We start from the raw sequence: 25,228 nt of genomic DNA, 5'->3' as shown, positions 1-25,228 counted from the left end.
AATGTAAACCTTCAAATTTAGCGTATTTTTCATGTTTTTAAAGCTTCTTTTCCTGAGTTACTCCAGCCAGCATTCTCAAAGGCTGAATTGTTTCATGTGAAATGAATATATTCTAAACTCTGAGCTATCTGCAATCGGGAAATAGTCCTTAAACACTTTAGAAGAAACCTTCATTTCCCAGTAAAGAGAAAGATTTAAAGTAACTATTGCCACAGTCTGAGTTTTGATCTTCAATAACTGGAAGTAATCTTCAAGGTGTTCTCATCTAATGTGAATCTTCCTGATTTCAGAAATGCTTATTTTTCCCACGCTTGACCAAACCATGCTGCACACATTCAAAGTAGACATCAGGCAACATATGAAAAATGGTTTTTATTGCTAGGATAGAAAAGAAGTAGATTGAGTCAAATAATTGATGGTTTCTTGCTTGAGAATGCTTTGTACTCTTTTTAAAGAGAATGAGACAAATCATCACAAATCAAACTTTATCCAGATGCTAGTTAAAGACTGCTAATCACATTTATATTTCCTTTCTAGGGTTACCTAAAATAATGAAAGGATAAGAGCTGGAATTCTAAAAGAGACCAGAGAACACAACATGAAAAAACTGTACATACTTTTAGGATCTTCTTTGTAACTGTATTACTAGTTATTACTCCAAGAGGCTCCTGCCAACCAAGCACTAAGTTGCAGCAAACACTGCTCAATTAAACTTTACTTCATTTATGTTTCACTCTGAATACCCTTGCAAAAATTTTCTTCACTCACTGTATCAACAAGTGAGTCTATAGTTGCTTACAGCAATTATTGGTTTTCCTTTTACACATCAGACCTAAGATCTTTGCCTTTACTTTTACCATGAAGGTTCTGAAAAATGAAGCGATAAGAAATGCTTTGTCCCATGACCATTTAGCTAATGATACTGTTCACTGCTTAAGCTCTTTCTTCTACAATTTTTTGCAGATCTGCCATTAAGATTGCAAACACTCTTTCTAGAACTCTACAAAAGAAATATGTAACCTTCCTTCAATTTGTCTTAAAGGAGATGTGCTGCTCACAATGTCAAAACTGACAACATTTAGACTGTCAACATGATTAGATCACTACCTCTCCAACCGTCCAATATACTCTACTTTTGTTTCCTTAGTCTGTGATGATCCGTTTGTGTATTTTTCTCATTAGTGGTAAACTGCTGGGGCCAGGGAAAATCCTTTCTTGAAAGATACCCAACACAGTAAGGTTCCTCTTCTGTTGCTCTAGGTACAGACTAACACAAATATTAGCATCTGTATTTATACTGATCAGACCTGCTTTACAAGTGTAATCACTGCATTTGTTCTCAGCTATTCCTTGAGTGCCTGACAGTATTACTTCCCATGTAATTAAACAAAAAAATTAAGCTCTTTCAAAAACCTTTGAAAAAGAAACTCACAGAGACAGAATTATATATCCATCTCTTCTTTTCAAAACCACAATCGCCAACCCTATTAGAAGCAGCATCTAAAAGCAGGTGTTTTGACAAAAGATGGGCATTAGACTTACTCTGTATTACTTACAGTGCATTTATTGCATCTTTCTTCAACCTTCAGACTCAAATGCAACTAGAATCTCTTTCTGTATGTAAATCCTATATAAATATTGTTAGTTTATGCCCCTAGTAAATGAGTTCATGAGCTTTCTTGGCAGGAGGAGTCAGAATTACTTTTAAATACATCACTATCATCAGCATTAGCCCAAACTTGGTGTTGAACCCGGCACCATTGCTAACGGTTTTCCATTGTTACTTTAGATAAACACTCCATGAGTCACTGCCTCAGTGGAAAACTTTCATTAGCTTGCACTACTTTAACCACTCTTCTCTACTTTTTTCTCAGTTTTTATGTGCCAGAGTTTTCCCCAACGTTTTAGTCAAACTAACTTAGGAAAGCCTTACTTTTTAAATAGTTTTTGACTTACTTCAACTGAAATGGGTTAGGAAACATTCTCACGAGAACAGCCAGCAGATTTGAGGGCTGGTAATCAGAAGCACTAACCTCTCCACTAGTACAGTTATACCCAGAAGACATCAATATTTAACTCACACTCTTCTCCAGGGACAAAAGTTACACAACTTTAATTGTCCTAGTAGGAAGTTCCTACTAATAGTATTTCAAAATATTATACCAATACAGACCAAGGACTTTAAGAGCAGTAGCATGAATATTTCTTTATATTTGGACTCTCCGTTGATATAAATGGTAACATCTCTTGTTCTATTATATTGCACTGCTGGTATAGCCACCCCACTATCAAGTACCTTAATTCTGATTTAACACCCTTTAAATCAGTAAGAACAAACTGCATTGGTATAAAGATACAACATGAAAATTCTGTCCACCCCAGAGGTCTTCAGTTTACTATTTTTTTAAAAAAAAGTCATAAACCTGGCCAGTGTAGTTTTACTGCGGCAAAAACAATGCTTGTAAAAAACTTACCCTGATGGCACTGTCAAACCAGTTTGACTCTGTATAGGTATGGAATGCGCAAAGATTCTGGTAATGATTATGTAGATGTATGTAATGTGTGTTAATACAGGGGTCTCCCCTAGATTAAATCCCCTCGTAGAAGATCAGATGCACATTTAAACTTACATAAGAACTTTCTAGATACTTTTGAGGTATGAGCATGGTAACTAGTTATGACTGCAGAAGTTACTGTGAACTTTAGTTCTATCACAGTAAGGACAAATAAAGGAAGATCAACATGACTTTTTAGGAAAGCTCAAAAGATTAATATAATGTTACGCTGGCTTTGTGTGGTGGGGTTTCTGGTAGCAGGGGAGGAGGCTACAGTGGGGGCCCCTTGTAGAAGCTTCTTGAATGCTCCCCCAGCTCCAAGTCAGACCCGGCTCTGGCCAAGGGCCAATCAGTGACGGTGGCTGTGCCTCTGTGATAACATATTTAAGAAGGGGAACCTGGGAGGGGGTTGGAGGGACTTGTGAGGAGGAGTTAGAACACCTATGTGAACACCGAAGTCAGGGGAAGGAAGGAGGAGGAAGGGGAGAGGTGCGCCAGAGCAGAGAGCCCCCCTGTATTCCATGGTGAGATGGCAGGGCCACCCTCCTGCCACCCATGGAGGTCACCAGAGGAGCAGAGATTCGCCTGCAGCCTATGGAAGACCCCTGGGACTCTGTGGGAAGAAGCAGCCCCCCACTGTTGTAGTTCGGCACTGGGAGGACTGCAACATGTGGAGGTGACCCATGCCATAGCATCTTGAGAAGAATGCATTCCATGGGGAGGACTCATGAGGGAGAAAGTTAGTGGAGCACTGTCTCCCATGAGAGGGATGCCACGTGGAGCAGGGGGAAGAATGCAGAGGAGTGCTTCCTCCACACACCTTGCAGGAAGAAGCAGCGAACTGACTGCACCCCACCATCCCCTGCCCCTGTGCCGCTGGCGGAAGGAGGTACAGATACTGGGGGAAAAAAGCTGAGCCCAGGAAGAGGGGAGGGGTGGGGGGAGTTTTTAAGATATAGTAACACTTCTCACTGTCCCATTCTATCTGATAAGTGGTGTTGTCCTTAGTGTTTTGAACTGAAGTCCTTTTTCTTCCCCTAATGAGCGTGTCTTTTGCCTGTGACCTTAATGGGTGAGCCACCCCTCCCTGTCCTTATCACCATTTCTGAGCCTTTTGATTCTTTTTTTCTCCTTCCCAGTGCTGAGGGGGGAAGGGGTGAGTGAAGGGCTGCATGGCACTCAGTTGCCCTCTGGGATCAAACCTCGACAAATGAAAAGCTAAGTGGAAAAGTATTCCCTCTTATAAGAAACTGTCTTTATCTCTCTCTATGGTCATACTGCTTCAGTAGTAAATAATTCAACAGATCTCAGAGAATGAACTAAGGATATGCTATTTTAGAACAGGTCATCACACTGGGTTTACAACTGCTCTGTACCTTAAAATGGAAACTAGTCCTTACTTCAATTCTCAAACTCATCATGTACTAATTAAGAATTCAACCTAACATGTGCCAAACTTATTAAATAATACCTACACATAAAATAGAAAGCACTTAACAATCCCTCTATGATTAAAAGTGCCAGAGTTAGGGGATTCTGTTACTTGTTTTAAGCACTAAGATTGCTTTATACTTAAGAACAGTATTCTGCAATGCTTTATAGATAACAAGTTAAGCCAAGGAATCCAAACACATTTGTGAAACAAATGACCCTACTTTGCTCAACATACAAGAAAAACTCAATGAACACAGCAAGCTAAATGAGCTATTCTTGGATTATCGTTCTATAACCCATATTGCTCAAGATGGCAGAACAGTTGGCAGACTTAAAGGAGTAACATTCTCTTTATTAGTGAACTGAGGAATATTTAGTGACTCCTGAAACCCAGTTAGATATGGTTTATTAAATGTGCATGACATCAAGACTTAGAGAGTACATATGTAAGAGACGGATAACAACAGGAAGCAGCTAAACCTGCAGGCAAGCAAAGGTAGATGAGATGCTTGTAAAAGCATAAGGGAGTAATTAAAAAGCACACAGCAACAGAGAAAGAGATGCATTTGCAGGCATGCCTGTACAGTTAATTTAGAATGATTGCTCTCACTGCTTTTTCATGTAAGTGACTGCTACAGTGGGAGAACTGAGAAAACAGAATTGCTAGGATAAATTTTCAGGAGTCTGTCAAGTCATTCTCATAGTTTGGGCCACCAAAGGGACAGTCTCACTTTTAGCCGTGGGCTCCTGTTGCTTTTATCCTGCCATCTCTAGAACCTGCCTGAACAGCTGCAGAGCTGATTCAGCTCACCAGCCCCACAAACAACCGGGGGAGAGGAAGGAGGAGGAAAGACAAGGGGTCTGCCTGCAAGCTGAGTCCACTCACACGGGCACTGGCTGCATGCCAGAGCTAGGTAAGGAGACAGCCATTTAATCAGGTCAAGCTGCCCTGCATAATGTCAGCCACAGCCTGCATCTCCACCTGAAGCCTGCAAAATCCTGCATTGGTACAGAAAAAAACCCCAAACTGGTTCCCTGCACCAGAGCTGAATCTGCACAATGAACCAGACCAGGAAGTTCATCCGACCCCTTCACTGGATTAGGTTCAGCCAGGTCCATTCTCCTACCTGGCATGCAAAGATTCTGCTAACACAGCATAGTGAGTGCAAACCCTTCTTTCCAAACACACTGAGGAGGCATTATATCCACTATGGTATAATTACAGCATTTCACGAAGAGGTAGCCTCAGGTAGCTCCTGGCTGACAGCTTTGTCTCCCTCTGCATTTGACCTTGTGGTTGCATAGCTGTAAGGTAAGCTCATCTTCTGAATAACAATTGCTATATGTCACACAAGGAAATGAGGTAGAAGCAGAAATAAGACCACTTCTTTTGGAAAAAGCCCATACTGTTACACCAGCTTATGTATAACACCAAACTGCTTATATAGGTATGGTGTGAGATGACTGCTTGGAGTATTCACTGAACTACAGCCACGAAAGAGGTAGCTGATACATGAAAGTACACTATGGAAAGGACTTGCAAGTCTGTTCTACTACTAACTCTCCCCTTACAACTTGCACAAGCTCATATCCACAGAAACTTCCTTCAGAAAAAAACCACAGAGTTTCACACACATCCTTCCAGTAAATCAGTGTTGACGTTGTTTCAGATAAAAATATAACCTTTATAAATATCATCACTTGCCTCTTCCCCTTTTTTTTTTTTTGCTTTATCCACTCCACAGGATTAGATTTGGTTAGTTGGTATGTAGTTTTCTGGTTTTTAATTCCTGTAAACATGTATGTAGAGCACTCTGGAAGAAATACTCAGATCAATCAGTCAAGAGTGAAAATGTTAGTCACGTTGACACACTGTCCTGTTAATACTTCAAAGGAAACATATTGCCAAAATAAATGGGGCAGTTTTCACACCACAAATTTACTGCTAAGCTATAAACAGCAACCTCAACTTATTTGGAATGAAATAACCATTAATTTCAGCTAGTACGACAACAGCAGAGGGTTTGGCTTTAGTTTTTTGGTGGTTTATGTTTTTTAAGTTTCTGGTTTAACTTCCTACAGTCAAATACTTAGCTTACTCCAGACTGTCCTACTATCAAGTTGAACAAAAATAATTTAAGTTAAACAAATTTGAACAGCCTTTGAAAGAAGGCCTGGCCAAACAAAAAAAAAATAATCTAAATATTGATACAGAAAGGCAGTTCTTAGACCATGATCAGGAAGGAAAGTACTTCCTTACAAAATCTGCAGCACTGCACCGTAAGATACACGGGACTCACTCAGAAAGCACAAGCAACCTTCCAGTCTCAGAGAACTGGAAATTAAGAGTTTGATTCTTCAGAAGATAAATCCTTTGTTGCTTTAAGAGTTTGGCAGTACTATCTAACACAGTAATCTCTGGAATCAAAAGCTGCTGACTGAAGGGTAAGAATATGGACAGGTCTGCATACACAAGAGTAAGAATTTGATTAATTGTACCTTTGCAGTTTTATTCATCATCCTCACACTGATGAAATTCTGTTTTGCAGCAGCTTACCTAATGCCAGTAGTGTACAGGCACAAGTTTAAAGTCCTAAGAGCAGCTTGAAACACCACTGAGGAAAAAATGAGGAAAGTTTACCAGAAAGTAACTTAGGTATTGTTTCGTTTTCCCCAATGGTCACTGCTGGGTTGCATGCTGCAGCCTGTGTGTGACAAAAAAGCATATGCGGACAGCTGTGCCAGCCAGAGCCTGCAGCCCCCGCACCCACCCCAGCTGCTCACTGCTTCCTCACAGTGCATGCTAATACCTCCACAGGTCTGGGAAAGCAGATACTCACGAGAGCTCCCTGACCTGTATCAACCAAAATAACTCAGGTTAGCAAAGCTTACTATTAAAACTGCTTAAGCCAGAATGGCTACTGAAGCAGGAAAGGCACACATACCCTCTGCCAGCTGAGATCCACACTTTGTCCGCCAGCAGAACAAACATGTACAAGTTAAAAACTTGACACTGCTCTGTTCCTTATACACAGTTAAGCTCCCTACTTTAAGCAAGAGGTGCTGGGTTTTTTTCAGGGATTTTTTTAACCAGACATTATACACAGGTTACTTTCTTCTGGGACATTGCTTTCCTTCACAAACTGTAAGGAAACTCCAGCAATTTCACTGGCTGCACAAACTTTAATTGAATAATACAATGAGCACACAATAAATCGAAACAAAAACTAAGTATCAGCATAACAAACAAGCAAACTAATCTTACCAGTGTAAGTATTTAGAATTCACATTATAGATGAAAGCCAGTTTTCACTGGACTAGCACATTAGCTTTAAGCATTCTGTAGTTATATTTTGCATGTGAACTATTTAACTGCATGCTACAGTATCAGTGGGTTTTTGTTCTGTTTCCCGTGCCCCCCCCTCCCCCACACTTTAACAACAGAATACAATCATGAAATAATTCATGTTGAAAGGTACTTCTGGATGGAGGTCATCTGGTCCAACCCCTTTTCCCCCAAAGCAAGGTCTGCTTCAGTTACACACATTGCTAAGGTCTTTATTGTCAGAGGCTAAGAAACTTGACCAGAAAAATCAAGGTAGGCTTGGGAAAAAAAAAAAAACCAACACCAACAAAACAAAACCCAATCTCCCCTCCTACCCCACAATCTAGCCAGGGCCACGGTTATTCTTAAAAAGACATCAGAACTATCACCAAATTTGTTCCCTTCACGACAACATTTCACAAGAAAATGCAACCAGCAAAAACCCCCAGAAGTATTAGTAAGAATTGAGAGAAAAAGTTAAAGCTAGTTAATTATGTACTGCAATCTCTTTTCTGTAATAAGCATCTTGATCCTGCAGAATCCTACAGACATAGCAAGTCATGCCCAATCATGCAGCTAGAGCAGTCTGCATGAACTGCAGCAGCTGAGGACTGTACACCCCACCCAGTGGTGTCAGTTATGCTCCTTACATTACCATGCACGTGCACACATACAGCTGACCACCATCACATGGAAATACTCAGTCCTGTCATAAGAGAGGGTCTGCAATGTCTCTGGAGAAAGAGGTACAGACACAGTCAAACATTACACAGACTTTAAGACTTCCCTCAAGTGTCCCTGAGGAAAGTTGTAGAGCAAGGAGTAAGCTGTGGGCTAAATACTGTTGAACATCTCATGTCACAACTGGCTACTATGGACTAACAGGGTGGGAAAAGTATTTATACAGTTATTTTCAGGTACAAATGCTGTTACAGAAAAAGCCATCCAAAATTACAAAGTGTAGAAGGGTCACCAGATGAACACTGCCTCATCCAGCACAGTAGTGTTTTGCCTCCCCCATGATACTTATATTATTATTTATACAATGCCTATTCCAAAACCACAAAGCTGTTCTACAGAAAACTATTTCAATTTTTTGCCATCTTATTTTTCTATGATAGGCGTGGATGCAGCTCTTCCTACTACACCGCTTTCCCAAGCCCACCTTGCTGATAATGGTATCAGTAGCTTCAGATGCGAGATTTCACATATGAAGAATGCCCGACTCAGTTTTTCAAGAATCATGTCCACACACTCATCTTGCAGTAAAACCTGTATCAAAATACTTTTTTTCTCCCTGTTGCACAAGTTTATTCACAAAACACATGCTATCTCCTCTCTTCCCTCCACAACGTGCAAATGTAAGTTCCTCCTATAGTACAGGGCTGTGCGTTTTACACTTTAGACAGTATATTGCAGCACTGAGAAAAGAACCCACAAATCCCAAAGCTTAGAAGAAAAACCCCACCCAACGAGACAAAATAAGGAACAGCGACAGGGTCACCTGCCCCAACAAAAATAATACCGGGTGTTACACAGGACGTACTACCTTAACCCAAATAAACCCAGACAGCGCCACAGATAATCTGAGAAGAGCGAGCCAGTGGAGTGGTGGGACTCAGCAAGCACAAAGTGGCTGGGGGGCCGGGGGGGAGCACGGCCACCCCTCCGCCAGGGCTAAGGCCGCGCACAGCAGCCGCGGGGAGGGAGGGGGGATGGAGACGCGTGGCGGCCAGGCTTCAGCCCAGCGCCCCGGGCCCGTTCTGCCCCGACCCGCCGGCAGGCTGCCCTCGCCTCTCCCCGGGAGGCTTCGCGGGGCTGTGGCGAGACAACGCGGGAAGGGGGAAGGGGCGGCGAGCCAGCGCCCGGGCTCGCCCTCCGCCACGGCTAGCGGGGCCGCTGAGCGGCGCCCCGCACAAAATGGCTGCGCGGGGCCGGGCCAAGGGGGGGCGGGGAGCCGGAGCCCAGCATGAGGGTGGCATCGCCCGCCGCGCCGCGGCTCCCTCTCCCCAGCAGGAGAGACCGGAGCCCGCCGCACCGGCGGGAAGCGGCAGCCGGCGCCGCCCGGATGCGGGGCGGCGGGAGGCGCAAGCGGTTCCTGTAGGTGAAAGGTCGGGGGGCGCGGGGCCGCCCGCGGGACGCGCCGAGGCCTGAGGCGGGACGCGACGGGACGGGCGGCGCCCCGCGGCGCGGAGAAGGCGGGCCGGCAGCCGCGCGGGCCCGCACCGTTAGTGCGCGGCCGCCGCCGCCGCCAGGCCGCGTGCCGCGGCCGGGGGTCGCTCACCTGGCGGGCCCGGCGGCCTCTCCGGCAGGTTTATTTCTCGGCGGCGGCTCCGGCTCCCGGGGGTCAGAGTTCGCGACCCCGCCCCCTCGGCTCGGCTCCGCTCGGCTCCGCTCGGCGCCGCCCCGCCCCTCCCCTCCCCTCCCCGCCGGCTGCATCTGCGCCTGCGCTCGCGCCCGGCCGCCGCGCGGGGAGGGCGGGGGGCCAGCCGGGGCGGGGTCCGCGCGGGGCCTGGGGCGCCGCTGTCGCACCCGCCTCGCCTCCCGGGCCCGCCTTCGCCTCCCCCGCCCTTCCGGCGGCCGCTAACGGCGCCCGGGGGCGCGGCGGGGCGGGGTGGTGGCAGCGCCGTGCGGGCGGCCCTTTGTCCGCGCCGGCGGGGCGGAGGGTGCTGCCGTGGGAAGCCCCGAGCGCTGAGGTGCTGCGGCCCGGGCCCTGGGCGAAGCGCGCCTCGGGAGGGGGCGCCTGAGGCGAAGCTCCCTCGTAGGCGGGGGACGGCGGCTCTGGCCCAGGCCGGTCTGACAGCCCTGCGGGCGCCGTCGTGCCCGTCGAGAGAACTCGAGTCTGCAAACGCGCACTGCTGTCCTCTGCAAGGAAACAGGAACGAGTCAGCTCCCAACATCACAGGCGCGAAGCGTGCGCTTCTGGCTCTGGGGAGCCTGGTGGGGTCTTCCCGCTGAGGCAAAGACGTAGATGAGACTTGCAGGTTCGGCTTGAAACAGGCAACACGATGAAGACTTAAACCGCTTCATCACGCCGTGACTACCCTCGCAGTTACTGTAGCAGTTCAACCAGCGGTGCTTGAAAGAGCCGGCTTTCTCCGCCGGCGTGGCAGCCGCAAATTACTTCGTTAAGTGTCAACGCTGCTCTGAACAGGGTTTGGAAAAGCCGCGGGGAGCCTCGCTGCTGCTGTGTGCACGTCCTGCTGGAGTAGGGCCTGGAACAAGTGCCAAAGGAACCACTTACTGCTGTTCTGGCTGTGTCTCGGCATTCGTTTGGACCAAAGTTGTGTTAGCTAATTAGTTAGTTTATGCTAATTATTTTAGTGACCTTAATTTTAAGTACGAGTTTTATACTTTAAATATGCCCCTTTCCCCTCCTCCTCTTCCATCTGTTCTACAAAGATTGTGTAGCTGTGGCTGTTGATCAGCAGGAACTTCCAAGATCATTTAGACCACCAGGGCCATATGCACAATTTCATTACCTGAAATTCTTTTAAATCATTTTATGCAATTTCTACTGAATCAGATGAAATAAGCATCAACATTTGATAAGCTGAGATATGAAAAAACCCCAAAGAATACAAGCCATTTATGTGTTAACATTAATAATTCACGCTCTTATCTTGCCAATTCCTTTACTGCTTTTCTTCCCACCAAGTCCCACAGCTGCACTTGATCTAGCTACCCCAGCTCAAGATCACTAGTTCAGTCAGTACTTGCAAGCATCGCATTTTCTTTCTGATCAAGCACATTCCCAAAAGCCAAATGCAAATGAACTTTATGAAGAATTTTTAAATTGGAGCAATTAACTTGTTAAGTATTTCCTGAAAGTGTCAAATGTTATAGCACTCTCAATTTACAGTACATGTCACTTCCCAAACTAGCCTGAGCTGCATATCCACTTTCTAAATGAAGCTTATTGCAGTTTAATTTAACAAATACCAAGGAATTTGCACCAAAGCTTATTTCAGACAAGTATTGTGATATCCTCAATAGAGCAGAAATGTCACTTTAACCACTAAAACATGTTTTGATTCTTTTTCTTAGCAAGTGACCCAATTCACACTTGATCTGTATTACAAAGGCGTGTCTATGTAGCTGTGTCGGCCAGGATTACAACAGACACATCCCTATCAAAAACATGCAAAGAAGCAAAACCCTTCATGCTGTTACTGCAAGTTATCAAACATTTGTCAGAGAAGCACAGGGAGGCAGCATAACTAACCTGACAGAAAAATCTCTCCCTTACAGGCCCTGCTAAAATACTTATGCCAACAGAAACTGTGTGATTCAGGCATACTTTAATAAATCCAGTAGAGCTGGATTTTGGAAAAGGGTTTATTAATGTAACACCCTTCATTTGACCTTCACACAGACATAACTCCCTTAATTCTTTAGAATGATGGTTTCTTAGGATGCTTTCTTTGCCATGGGGATGTCTATTCACCAGGAGACCAAGAGAACAGCTCTCTCATCCTGCATCCTATATTCCAGAACAGCCTTATCTCCACTGGTAAACGTTCAAGAATATTGCATCAACAAAGTCCTTTCTCTTTGGGCTAATGTATCCCAGTCAGCTCTTGCTGCCACTACAGCTTCTGCTCACAGACCTGTACATCACTGTGCATTATACCATGGCGGTGTAGGGAGCCTCGTTCATTCCTGGGCTGATGAAGCTCAGAAGGGCCGTCATTCCCCAGGGCTGGGAGGTGGCTTCAGGAAATGAAACCCCACTGCTTGGTGTCCTACAGGTGGGACTGCTCAGGATTGGATTGTGATGTTTTGTCTGCAAGACACACCCAGTTGCAGAAGGGCTTTATAGAAAACAAAACACGGGCTCATGAAGGCATAGGCTTTTAGTCTGGGGGGCTAGGGAAGAAGGAACAGAAAGTGAAGAACTAGACAGCATGAGGCAACTAAGGAAAGACAGAAGGGCAGGAAGATGGAAATAATTTTTGTAGTAAAGACAGCAGTTTTGGTAGTGAGAGCGTGTAGTGTGTTGGCTGACACGAGCAAGGTAATTCATTTAAATGTTTCAGGTGGTCAGATCCAGCAGCAATGATAGCCTGTGCACACAGCCTACCTTAGCAGGCTGTTTTCTGTTTATAAGGGCAAAACAGTAGGAATTTTAAAGCAAGATTGATGTGCAGAATAGTGACAGCAAATTCTGCCATTTGAAAAATCAATGAATACACGAATTACATAATAGATAAAAACCCGAAAACCCAGGCAGACTCAACTAATGTGAATTTATTTATACAAAAATGATACATATCCACAGGAATATTTACAACAACTTTAAACTGTTTTAATTTACAAAATAAAGATTCTATTCTTTCATTTAGACAGTACAATTTAGGACTGCTCCAAATAAAAGCCTATTTGGAAGGTAAATACAGGGGACAGCAGTTACGGCAAACAAATGCATTGAATGAGTCTTTCCAAACATCTCTTTATGTTGTGATGTAATATACATAATCGAATAATCAAGTTTCCACACACACAAAATATTTAGTAAAATGTGTTCCATAGCTGCTCAGCTATCCATTTGTTTTAAGTCCTTTGGGGACAAAAAATAGCTTTAAGTTAAAGAGAATTCAGAATCCTAGAACCTTTCATTTATCTAAGAATAAAGATGCTAGAACTAATATTCAATGCTAATGTTTGTCTCATACTCTACTAACCAATCTTAAATTAATTATTAACTATAGATTCTTATAAGAAGAGGTAGCCAGGTGTTTAAAAACTTCTGGTCTTGTTTTAGTGTTTAGTCAAATCAAGAAGTGAATATTTATTTTGATGGTAATGAATCAAAATGGGAGGTGAGCTGGAGAAATAGGGTAAGTTTGAAAAGCAGCCATCTGAAAATGTTATGAAAATGCCTATGTTGTGGATTCTTCATATGACACAAAACACTAGTGCTGGTGAAAGAGGAAAAGAAATATTCAAACATGTTTACAAAGACAATTTATTTCACACAGAATTAGACTGCAATATGGGTACTATTGTTTTTAAGGTTCCATTCCAATCTATGTCTGTCACAGAAAGATTTTTTGATTGATCACCTGATTCTGGAAGTCGTCTTCTGATTTTTACAGTACATATTAAACTATTTTCTCACTCTGCACCAAATCCTTGAGAGGTAGTTTGACACCACACAAGGCAGACCTTGGGCACCTTATTCAGTATGTGTTTTGACTTTTATTGCTCTGTTTTGCAGCAGGGAGATCAATATCAAACCATAAACTGAAATTAAATTAGTGTGCTCCTAGCCAAATTTCTGATTCATTTGCCAGTTCATGGCTTTCCATCTTGGTTGGTGTGCAGTTCCTATAAAAATATTAAGCAGTGCTTCCGTTTGATAATACCAACTGGAAGAGCCACATCACATCTATGTTACATCGGTATCAGTTTGTTTTGGATACAGTAAAAACCATGTCAGAAATCAACCTGAAGAGACATGCTAATAGCTTACGTGGCTTCAGTCACCAGCTGGTTTTGAAAATGAAGTAAAAGCCCTTTATATATAACAAGAGAAAAACATTCATTGATCACGTTTGTATTAAAATAAAAGAGAATAAAGGCTTTGATCAGACTCCCACTGAATTTCAAACACTATCTGGTCAAATCTTTAGTGTTTATGAGGGAAGCCAGATCTACAGCCTTAAGTCCCTGATTCAGAAAGGTACTCTACTGAAATGCCTGAAGTCAAGGAAATTACTTGCATACTTAATATTAAGCATTAGGCTTCCAAGCCCACTACTAACTTAACAGAAGCTCTGGAAAATCAAGTTTCTTCAGAGCTATGTGAGTATCTTAGACCTGATCTTGAGGTATACGAGGGAGTAAGAGAATTTTGGTCTGCATTTTCATTCTTGGCCTTTCTGTGATGACTACTAACTATTCTACCATCTATTCTCTTTCCTTTGTGAGGCCACAGAATAGCTATTAACATGGATTCAAACTATTAATTAGAAGTGAATTGTTCTTAATTCTGTTACCACAACTAGCTTGATTCAGAGGACTACTGAGAAGTGTTTCATACAGTAAAATTAACTGGCTACATACGCATTGCATTTGACATAAAAATGGCTTTCTTTCATGTATCTTTCATAGTTCTAGTTCCATTTATGCTATTACAGTGTTAAAAAATTTTCAAAAGTTAAATAGAATAAATGCACCAAATTCATCAGTAAGTATTTCCTAATGAGGTATACTGACAATTTTCTTAAAGAAAAAAACCCCAAACACCTAAAACTTAATTGCGTTTTAAAGTGTCAAACAAAAATCAGTGTAAACAAAAGGTATTTCAAAGAATGGCATACATTTCAATGTCATCTGCACTGAGAAAAGCTGGGTTTTCTTTGTATGGCAATTCCAGTTTAAACCTAGTATTTAAATATACAATAGTTTAAAATTTGGGGGGTGGGGGGTGTGTGTGTGCATATATTTGTTTAATGTTCTTTGAACAATAGTTTATACAGTGTTTCATACTGTGTACAGAACTCATTTAACACAAAGTTTTGAAACAAATAAGATATTTCATCTCTTCCCTGTTTATCAAAAATGTATTTTTTACTCTGCTTTAAATTACTACTGGAAACGTAAAAGGAAATATATCCTGCAGTTGTTCAAAGATAACTCAATTTAGTCTCTTTGGCATCTGTAGTACTGTAACAGCTTTAATGCCTTATCTCTGTAATTGCAAAGTCCATTTTAAAACACTTTCCTTTTTCTCTTTTTTAATAATTGAACCGTACTTTGCAGTTGCTTCTGTGATACAGAATTCCTTGTACACTTTAAATATACTGGCATGCAAGATTTCAACTGCCATTCAAGGAAAGGAGCAGCAATATTATACAACCTCTCATAAAGGATTTTACATAGCCAACAAAGATCCAAAACCTTTGAAACTCCTGATTTGATTTTGCTAAATTGCAAAGTGAGCATCAGCAACTCAAGAACTATACACAAATCATGAGGAACTGTACAATTGCAATAGATTTGTGTTGTGGTTTTATTTTTTTAGAAAAAGCACAAACTTTAGGAATATGTTGACCAACCACCTGCCATTCTGAAGACATGGGAACTTTGGACCTCACTGCAGACCTCACAAATAATTCTGACCATTAAAGTAAACATTGGAATTTAATAAATAACACATTTTGTATCAACACAGAAATACACACAATTCTTTAAAAAAATATTACCTTACACTAAAAATGCAACAACTCCTAATCCTGACAAATATACAATTTTGTGTAGGTTGAGACGGCAGGATTCCGTTTCTTTGAACAGCTGCTGTATTCTGTTTTACCACCATCCTTGGACATGTTCCTTTACACTTGCAGACATGATGCTGACGCTGCTATAATATGGTGCCTTCTTGAAAAGCCTCTATCCACCTATTAGAAAATTAAACACTGTTAGGAAGTTGCTGATAAAAGCATAAATCACACTGCTGTAACTAGCTACAGATTCACGCAAGAAATAACATCATACTTCCATTACCAATTGGTCTGTTAGTGCAAATGCCAGAAATCTATCCAATGAGTCCAAACATACAAAGCTTGCTAGAGACATGTTAGATTACCAGTATAAGGCCAGATGATAGAAACTTGTTTCCATACCTCTTCCATACTGAAGTTACATGCACAAAGAACAAGTGAAGCTGGGGAATCAAATGCTCAAAAAGTAGGATATGCCAAGGTTCTGCCAACTTTAACATGATTGCATACCTTTTAAAGAAACCCAATACTCCTCTTATTTCATTGCAAACATGATCTGGGATGAATCAGGACACCACTATAACTGAGGTAGCCACCTACATAACCCATGGCCTCTGCTTTAGGAGCTGGTACAAGGGTATTAGTGAAGGACTAATGGGGTTGAGGGAGAAAGCCACAGGGCACGTGGGCTGGGGTGGAGCAATGGTGCCTTCGCATGATGAGAGAACTTCCCTGTATTCACACACACAAATACGTGCTCTACCAAATCACATATTAACAGATACCTTGGCAGATTCTATCCATGAAAATACAAGTATATGTAAAGGGGGTGGAAGTCCCAGAGAGCTGATCCAACGTGTCTCAAAATGGAAATTCAAAGTTCATATTCAGATAATTTTACTCCCTATAGCTATGGTTTCTGTTCCTACTTGATTATGAGGGTGATAAACATCCTCACCTTCTCAAGGATGCGACAAAAATTAATGTTTCTGAAGTGCTCCGATGCTACACTGACAAATACATAGAAAAAATTGAATAATTCTATCTTTCAAGTGAGGGCTGAACTGTGTCCATGTAAAGCGGCCCACATACTGATGATTTTTTTTCCTGAGTGAAAATCTTGCAAGAACTGAATGAGGCAAAGACTGTAAAGTTATCTTTATCATGGAAATTCAAATCTGTCTTAGTATTCACAGGGTATCTAAACGTTAGTCACAGATGTTGGGTCTTCCTTGTCCTGACTGTTTAACTTTGTAACTGTGTGCATGTTCTTTGAATTCAACCTTTTGGTGTGAACATATTAAGCATGTGTTAAGTGTTCATGCCTGCCTGCACAGACAACTCAAACTTCTATTCCTTACTTTTTAGGGCTCACTGTATTTTCCACTGCCATATATTCATTAAAAAGAACTAAAATGGAATAAAAATACAACAAATTCATAAACAGCTTAAGCACTGGACTAAGAAATTTAAAAGCTCATCAAAAAGCAAACATCTGTTAAAATTTATTATTGCACTTACACAAACACATCAGATATTTTTTTGGCCCTAACATGAAAAAATAGTGTCCACTGATGCAAACAGGACAACAGCATGTTCTTTGTTATTTCTTTTAATGCTATCAAAGCAGCATTTATTCTGGTGGTTCAGCATAAATCTCCTTGGGATATTAAATACTTGGAGAAAGCTTGCAATTTAAGGTACTTAATATTATTCCTAGCCTCAGTAAAACAGAGTATGTCCAATTTCAAGTCTTCCTGCTGATGACAAAAGCCATTGTCTGCATAGGAAAACAAAGCTATTGAATGCCTTGGATTTTTTTAGTGACACAGTGGAAACAAGAGAATAGTATCTTAATTAACAAGGAAACATTTGTGTGCATCTGCAAGTCAAAATACCCCCTAAAATCAAATAAAGGCTTCCAGATTTTGTGTGTAGAGAAGTGTCATTAAGCATGTTCTCAGCTGTTTAAAATTTTCAGTTGTCCTGCGTACTTTGATTTTTAGAATATCACTATCTGTACAAAACTATGACTGCAGCCATTTGAACGCTTAACTTTGGACTAGTTAGCGCATGAAATCTATTTTATTAATGTAAAATTCATTTGGGAAAACTGCAGTGAAACCAGTCAGATAAGCTAGGCATATAGGCAAGATAACTTAAATGTATTGCTTCCACGATCATTTTTAGTTTATTCTGTGATTTATATAGCAAATGTTTTCTACTGATTAATGACCAAGGTTCTAGGTTATTTTATATAAAACACACACAATACATAAATCGATAAATATGACTCCAAGCTCAGACACATCAGTAGGACTTGAAATGAAACAGCTTGTGTGAGCATTCTTTGAATTCAAGCTTTTGGTCTGAACATATTAAGCGTTTCTGGGTGCTTGTGCACATCTGCACACACACTTCAAGCTTCTGTCCCTTTTTAGGGTTTGCTTTATTTTTCACTGCCATGTGTTAATTAAAAATTAACTAAAATTTACAGCTGGAAATAAAAAAGGGACACATCAGTTAATTCTTAAAACACATTTTCTGGATTTCTCCAAAGGTAACATTCAATTTTCACTTAAGCAGACCAGGGATAGAGGTATGAGCTAGGAAAAAGAAAGATTTCTTATTTTATCTTAGACTTTTCCATGCTTATACATTCATTCTTTTGCAGAGGACAGTCTGCTTCTTCATTTAAAGCATTTCAGAAGTCCTAATGAAACCAGGACCTTGTGTTTAAGTAATTTAAAAGTTTTATTTACATATTATAAAATATGCATATTTTCTACATATGCTCAATATGTGAATAATAACATTCATGACTTCCAAAACATTTTCTAGAAAAAAGTAACAGAAATGAATTCAAATGGTTTCTTACTTTTGAGCTGAATGGGGATCATCTGCTTTGAATATGTAAAATAAAGTGTTTTTGTGCAGTAAATGGAACACTCTAGACTCTGAGTTTTCATCTTTAACTTCACTGACTGTGAATCCAAGCAAAGGCTGGCTTTCTAACGCTGCCACATCCTATTTTACAGAAAAAAAAAAAAAACAAACAAGACAAAATTAGAGCTTGTAAGAAATACCAAAGAATGCATTTAGACTTTACTCATGCACCATACCATTGCAACAGATTATACAACAAACAAGTTGTTACAAATAGTCATGCACAAAATGCTGCTTTTTATAGTCTCCATGCATGAGTCTCGCCTGTCCAGAGTTTAAAGAGCGCCTGGACGACACTTAGTCATATGATTTAGTTTTAGGTAGTCCTGTGAGGAACAGGGAGAGTTGGACTCGATGATCCTTATAGGTCCCTTCCAACTTGAGATATTCTATGATTCTATGAATCAGGGAACAGGAAATAACAAAACCTTGTAGACTTCAACATTGCTGTTCCTCTTTTTCTTTCCCTGATAACACCTACCTTGTCTTTCACTGTACAGTCTCATCATTCTGCCTGGTAAAGACTTCTTATATCAAAAGCTCAACTACCCCCTGGCAGCAGACCAAAGGTCCAACTAGTCCAGTGCTCCCTCCAACAACCTTGGTAGTGAGTTTTCATGTCTTAAAAGGGATATGGGATGATATTAGCTGCACTGAGTATGCTAAAAAGAGGACCTATGGATGTAGCCTGTGGTCTCAAGCACTAGAGTCACACTCCAAATACTTTTGATGACTAAACTTATTTTGCTTTCTGTTGCTGAAAATTAACAGGATAGGGGAAAAAAAAGTTGCTGAGTGTTCATAAGTGGTTGGTTAGGAAAGAATAGCAAGAGAAGCTGTATATTTTTACCTTCTCTTAATTTAATTTCAAAACCTGCCTAAAAAGGCAACCCTTTCCCTTCCTCATTCATCTCAACTACTTCCTTTTTTTATACTCTTGTTTCTTAATTAATAAATACAATGCACAGCATTTTTGGAAGGAAAAAAAATTTTTCATCCTGTGCAAATTCCAAAACAGTGTTTTGTAACTAGGCAGGGTCCTGCAATGCTTCTGGATAGAAAAAATAAACAAAGAAGGTACATAAACACTGACAAATCAGGTGAAGACTTTGGTAATTGCCTCTGCATTGAAACAAGAGTATCCTGTGAAAGCAGCATTTCTTCATACTGGAAAACAGTCAAGTAAGGCTTAGCAATCTGTTTTACTATCTTAGGTCTTTGTACCACTAATAAGTGGTCATTTCACCACTAATCATTATATCACTTGGAACTTATGTGAGTAGCTTAAGCAGGGCTTCCTGGCTAAAGGCAACGCTGGACCTTTCCTTGAGACTCTCTAAACGTCTCCTGCAATGGCTCACGGACATGAAAAATAGGGACAGATATTCCTTAGTTTAAAGAATATAGAAAGAGTTAATTTTGTGTTTCTGAGCTGCAAACTGAAGCTACTCTGGAAGGCTGATATCTCAGAGGAAACCAAGCAAAAGAAAAAATTTAAGGTGACTGTCACAGACTAATATGCCCTTCTTTACAGTTGCCAAAGTCTTCTTTGCAACTGCCAGAAGAGACACAATGCTCTAAAATATTTTTCAAATCTTTGCAAAAGTAATTGTTTTGTACATGATTATTTAAGATGTATTTAGAACTACTTGTTTGCTTTTTTTTACTATTGCCAATGCTGTGGTGGAAATAACACCACAGGTTCTGGACATAATTCAGAAGTTTTAAAATAAAGGTTGGCACTACAGCAGGAACAACCCAGGAACAAATCTGAGCACAACCCAGGAAATAACTAGAGTAATGGTGGTGTGGGGCTGGAGAAGGGCCATTCTTTACACAGTTAGGATAGGTTGGGCCTTACATTTTGAAAGAAAGTGAGGGATAGCAATACCTTTAAACAGATGCTTTGGATATAGCATATAACTATAGCATATAACACAAAAAAGCAAAACCCAAGATCTTCCAGTGCTACAATACATCCACGTATGTTGCAGAACATTATAAGATGCAATAAAACTACATCCTCAGCACATGCTAGGATGTGCAGAGCGTATACATATCGGTTAGAGATTATTCCACACTGCAATAGGACTAGACATTCTAAATAAAAAAGCAAATGCCATTAGATAAGATGCATTTCTTTTTTTCTACTGCAGCACCGCATATTAAATAATAACTCCAGGCTGAAGATGGCAGTTTGAGGAGAAGTAAAGAGATTTAGTTTGCTCATTTTCCAAGCATTCAAAATACCTTATGAAACTGCAGAACAACATACTTCAAGATGCTTTTATAATGTTGGCTTTTCCACTAGTCCAGTGTGATGCATCCAAACAGACCCCCATGTATTCAACTGACTCAGAACATACCTACAACTGTGCAATGGTGTGCAGTGCAGAGGTACTCAAAGCTAGGTCTGGAATCAGAAACAGCGTAGCTGTATCAGCGTGTTATGGCACCAAGCTCACTGGGCCTTTTCAAAATACTACATCGCAATCAGATCAATTACTGTAAGATGATCTAATTTTCTAGCTTGTTTCTAGATCATAAAAATAAGCAACTTTGTTACAAAGACAGTATTATCATTGGATATTTGATTTCTAATATGCAGTCTCTTACCTCACTAGCAGCATATGTATATAGCACCTTATTTTTTATAACAAACCATAGGTGTTTCCATGGTTTCTTACTGCCTTTAGATCTGTGTAGGTAGCCACTCATTGTAGAGTCTTCTGTATTGGCTGAAACCTGAAGAGAAAAAAAAACAATAGACAAATCGCAAGAGTATGTATGCATCTGTCCAGGTTTTTGCAGTACAGCTTTTTTTAAAACAGATCTCCAGAGCCCTGTCCTGTCAAAGACTCGGATTCTTACCTGATCTCAAGTTAATGTTGCTAATCAACTCAGATGGCTAAAAGAAAAATGATTTTGTCTGCCACCATCTATCTGGTCTGGAAGAGAGGTTTCTGCAATCACTAAGGGTTGGAACTTAAATTGGATGCAACAGGACAAGAGAGGGCTAAAACACGTACAGCTGGAGAACACACAGTCCGATATAAGAAGAAAAATTACTTCTTCCCGTTCCCAAGGCCTCCAGCATAGGTAGGCAGACTTTAGCTCTACCTTTCCTAATCATAAGCCAAGAGCTGACTTGGTGTAGGAGTCTTCTCACTGGCTGAAGAGGTATATCACAATTCCTTGAAACACAGGGAAGCAAGAAAGAAATTATAATTCCGACTATCTCTCTGAATAACAGTCTCACAGGTGTTTATGCAGTTTATACAATGCCTCATAGTTCAGTTCCTGCCTATAGAAAACTAAGGCCCAAACCACTGTTACAGGCGAATTTTGACTTCTGATTCTAGAGAAGATGGCTAAAATATGGAATTGTTTTTTTCATTCTTAATATTGCTGATATAATACCAACAAGGCATTACTTTTGACCAATAAAGCACTTACTTCTTTGAGGGCTGCAGGAATTTTTTTCTGCTTTCTTCCAGAGGGAATACTGTGTAATACTGTAGACAAGGCACTTGATGGAGATTTATGGTTAACTGGGGATCCGCTCTTAGGAGTGCACTGGTTATCTAAAACGCATAGGATGAACGTATTGCTTTCATGTCACAGATGAGTAAACATAGGCAATGATTCTTGGACCTTTTTTTCTTAAAAACAGCTGACATTTTTATTCTGATTACAGTGTTTTAATAGTAACACCTAATCACATTAAATTCAGTGTTGTGCAGTTGAGAATGGTCAGTATTAGGTTAATGGATGGTTGGACTAGATGATCTTCAAGGTCTTTTCCAACCTAGATGATTCTGTGAATCAATTTTCAGTATTATCATCAATACCGTGAGTTAGAATCCCCCAAATCACAATCAGACTAAAAAAACTCAAGAAATTCAAAACTAAATGGATTGGTCTTGTTTGTATTCAAAGTCTGTTTTCTTGGTGTTGAACTACCTTTGTCCATAATCAGGGTGAAAATTAAGTCTTAAAAACCCCACCAAATTTTTAGAGCTGTCCTCTACAGTTCAGTCTGTGCTTTATCTCTGTTCCCCAACTCTGTCCTTTAATTATCTACATCTGTTATCTTCTCAGCTTTTTTCAGTACAGATGCTGTAGGGTTCCTCTTCCAGCAGCATGCCATCACACACACACTTCTGGAGATTCCCATCTCCAGAGCACATGCTGCTGCAGGCAGTTCCTTCACGTCTCTTGGAAGACTTCTGAAACACTTCGCTCTTTTAAAACCCCCTTTTCTAGAAACACCCACCACTATTTTCCAGTCCGTATTGGAAGGAGTAGGGCTGCCCTAAGCTTCATTAAGTCCCCTTCTAGAGTTGTCCTTGAACATGGTGAGGCTCTGAAATAATGAGCAGAGCAGGAGAGTAACTGGATTGCCAGCTGTCCTGCACCTGCTCTGCAGCTCTTTCTCCAGCTAAAAGCACCTGCAATTGCCTGCAGCACAGCAGCCTCTAGTGCCCAATGCAGAGCCCTGCAGGTGGTCCAGACAATCCATCTTCCCCCTCATCACAGGCTCCCACCACCACTTCACGAGCTGTCGATGCTGCTTTCCACATCCCCATGACAAATGTCACTCCCAGCATGCTGGAAGCCGTAGCTTGACTATTTCACTGGGGCATCACAGATTTTCTGATACCCTAGAGAGCTTGTGTCGAACTGGAGCCTCTGTTAGAGGGAAGGGCAGCAAACTGTTTCAGTCCCTGCTTATAGCTCATTTCTGTATTCCATACAGAATTCTTTGGACAGAATTCAGAGCAAGTCTTGTGAGATGGGACTGGATTCCCACCTCACTGGGACAGTGATATCATTGGAACAGGCTGCCCAGGGAAGTGGTAGAGTCACCATCGCTGGAGGTATTTAAAAGATGTGTAGATGTGGCGCTTAGGGACGTGGTTTAGTGGTGGACTTCACAGCATTAGGTTAATGGTTGGACTCGGTAACCTTAAAGATCCTTTCCAACCGAAATGATTCTATGCCTATCACTTTTCAGGCAGTAGCAGAATTAGGCACTTGAACCCAGAAGTAAAAATGAGGCACAGATACACCATGTTAATAAGGGCCACAAAAATAAGACAGTTTGTGCAGATTTTCTTTACCTTGTTTCTGTAGCTCCCTGAAGCAATGATCACATACTCTTGCTGGCTGGTTTTTCATATAGTCTAAACCATGTTTATTTGATGAACAAGCTTGACAGACAATCTGGAAACAGATAAAAGCATTATTGTAGATGATGTGCATCTGTAAATCACCAAACACTCAAAGATGTTCACTTCAGCACTGTTAAGCCCATAACAGAACGTGAAATAAGCACTATTTAACCCTGAAAGTGGTTTAAGATCTTGGCTTTTCTGTATGTCCTTATGTTCAACATGCTGTTCTTTCCTCCTCTAAATGATAAAAATTTAAATAAAAACCCCCACTGTATTACACAAGTCAATAAGCCAACATTAACAAACCATGAAAGCAGAATAAGCCTACTGTGTTACTGAATTGTTTAAATCATAAGCTTTTAAAGAAATAACTAAAAATAGTCATTGCTCTCTTAACAATTTCTCCACAAAACAGATGTCTCAACTGCACTGAATTCTGTATTTTCACTTGATTAAAACAAGAAAAATAAAGGTTTATTAGATATACCTTCCATAAGTGTTAAATATAAAATAAGCTTGGTACTAACTTTAAAAAAAAAAAATCATTATTTATCTTATAAAGATTAGTGTGGAAGATATTTTTCTCATTTCAGCTACCATTTTTTGTTTGTAGTACATAACTTCAGAAGCAGAAGACAACCATAAATAGTACTCCAAAACGCAAAATAAGAAATGTAACAGGTTAAAAGGTTGAACGCTGGTCTGTCATAACACCTTTCTCTAAAAAAGACCCAACAAACAAACAAAACCAACCCCAACACATTGTTTCTAATCCATATAATTGTGTGATAGTACAGCGCTCCCTTAAAAGGGTTGTTGTGGTGCAACAAGGCTCCACCTGTGTTTGTCACACAAGGAACCTGAATGACTAATGGAAAAGGTAATCATAAAATTGTCCAACCTTTCCGCATGCCCTGCAGTGATGCCTTCTCCATGTTAATGTGAATTCACTCGTACAGATCATACACATAGTGGCTCTAGTGTCAGGGATCCAGATTGGAGCCTTTGATCCCAGCGGACTATCTTCTTCCTGTTTCTCTGGATCTGCCTGAGAGAACACAGGCAGAATACCATTACATTCAGTGATGAGAAATAAGATTAATATTTATCAGTGATTACAGGTTAATTCCAATTATGTTGGAAAGCCTTCTCTGATAAATTGTCATGGTCTTAAATGTTATCTACTATTTCATCAGTGACCATTATAATTCAAGCCTGAAGACAGAGCTGCATTTAATTAGTTCTAAAAGGCTGTGTGACTTTCAAGCTTTACCAGCCTATTCATATCAATAGCTGCTATATTTTAAAATCTTTTCATTTCATCCTTCTGTTCTCAAGATTACTGAGAGAATTGAGAAAGATGGTTTGGGTTTTTGGAAGAAAATAATTTTAAATGTATGAAGTAGATAACATTATGAAATATCATTCTGTTCTATCATCTGTTCGCTTATCATTTACCATCCTGTTTTATTATTCATAATGGAATGTCTCTTGTTTCTCTAAACACCTGCAAAGAAATTTTATATTCAAAAAGGGAATAAAACCAACAATAATGGTGTGATA

The 25,228-nt window shown here is 40.7% G+C and overlaps 2 protein-coding genes across 9 annotated transcripts in view; both read right to left on the bottom strand.

Annotated features, from left to right (window-relative positions):
- NR2C1 (nuclear receptor subfamily 2 group C member 1) overlaps positions 1-9,811 on the bottom strand; it is a 55,691-nt gene extending 45,880 nt beyond the window's left edge. For 2 of the 5 annotated variants that reach the window (XM_074827042.1, XM_074827040.1), the window contains exon 1: positions 9,599-9,803. The gene's annotated coding sequence lies outside the window, so the exon portion shown is untranslated. Of the gene's footprint in view, positions 1-9,598 lie in introns of all 5 variants that reach the window. The other 3 variants (XM_074827044.1, XM_074827037.1, XM_074827045.1) reach the window with 3 other exon arrangements.
- A 2,738-nt stretch (positions 9,812-12,549) lies between these two features.
- The window catches only part of FGD6 (FYVE, RhoGEF and PH domain containing 6), a 74,240-nt gene continuing 61,561 nt past the window's right edge, over positions 12,550-25,228 (bottom strand). Inside the window, exons 16-21 of one of the 4 annotated variants that reach the window (XM_074827036.1) lie at positions 24,567-24,713; positions 23,612-23,714; positions 21,945-22,072; positions 21,105-21,233; positions 18,421-18,569; positions 12,550-15,719 (exon numbers count right to left, since the gene is read on the bottom strand). In XM_074827036.1, the coding sequence (XP_074683137.1) occupies positions 15,683-15,719; positions 18,421-18,569; positions 21,105-21,233; positions 21,945-22,072; positions 23,612-23,714; positions 24,567-24,713 (693 nt within the window). In that variant the 3' untranslated portion in view covers positions 12,550-15,682. Of the gene's footprint in view, positions 15,720-18,420; positions 18,570-20,738; positions 21,234-21,944; positions 22,073-23,611; positions 23,715-24,566; positions 24,714-25,228 lie in introns of those variants that run through there. The other 3 variants (XR_012623558.1, XR_012623557.1, XR_012623556.1) reach the window with 3 other exon arrangements.

Source organism: Strix aluco, chromosome 5, assembly GCF_031877795.1.
Source record: "Strix aluco isolate bStrAlu1 chromosome 5, bStrAlu1.hap1, whole genome shotgun sequence".
Taxonomy (NCBI): domain Eukaryota; kingdom Metazoa; phylum Chordata; class Aves; order Strigiformes; family Strigidae; genus Strix; species Strix aluco.
This window is presented reverse-complemented; position numbering and strand designations above follow the sequence as displayed.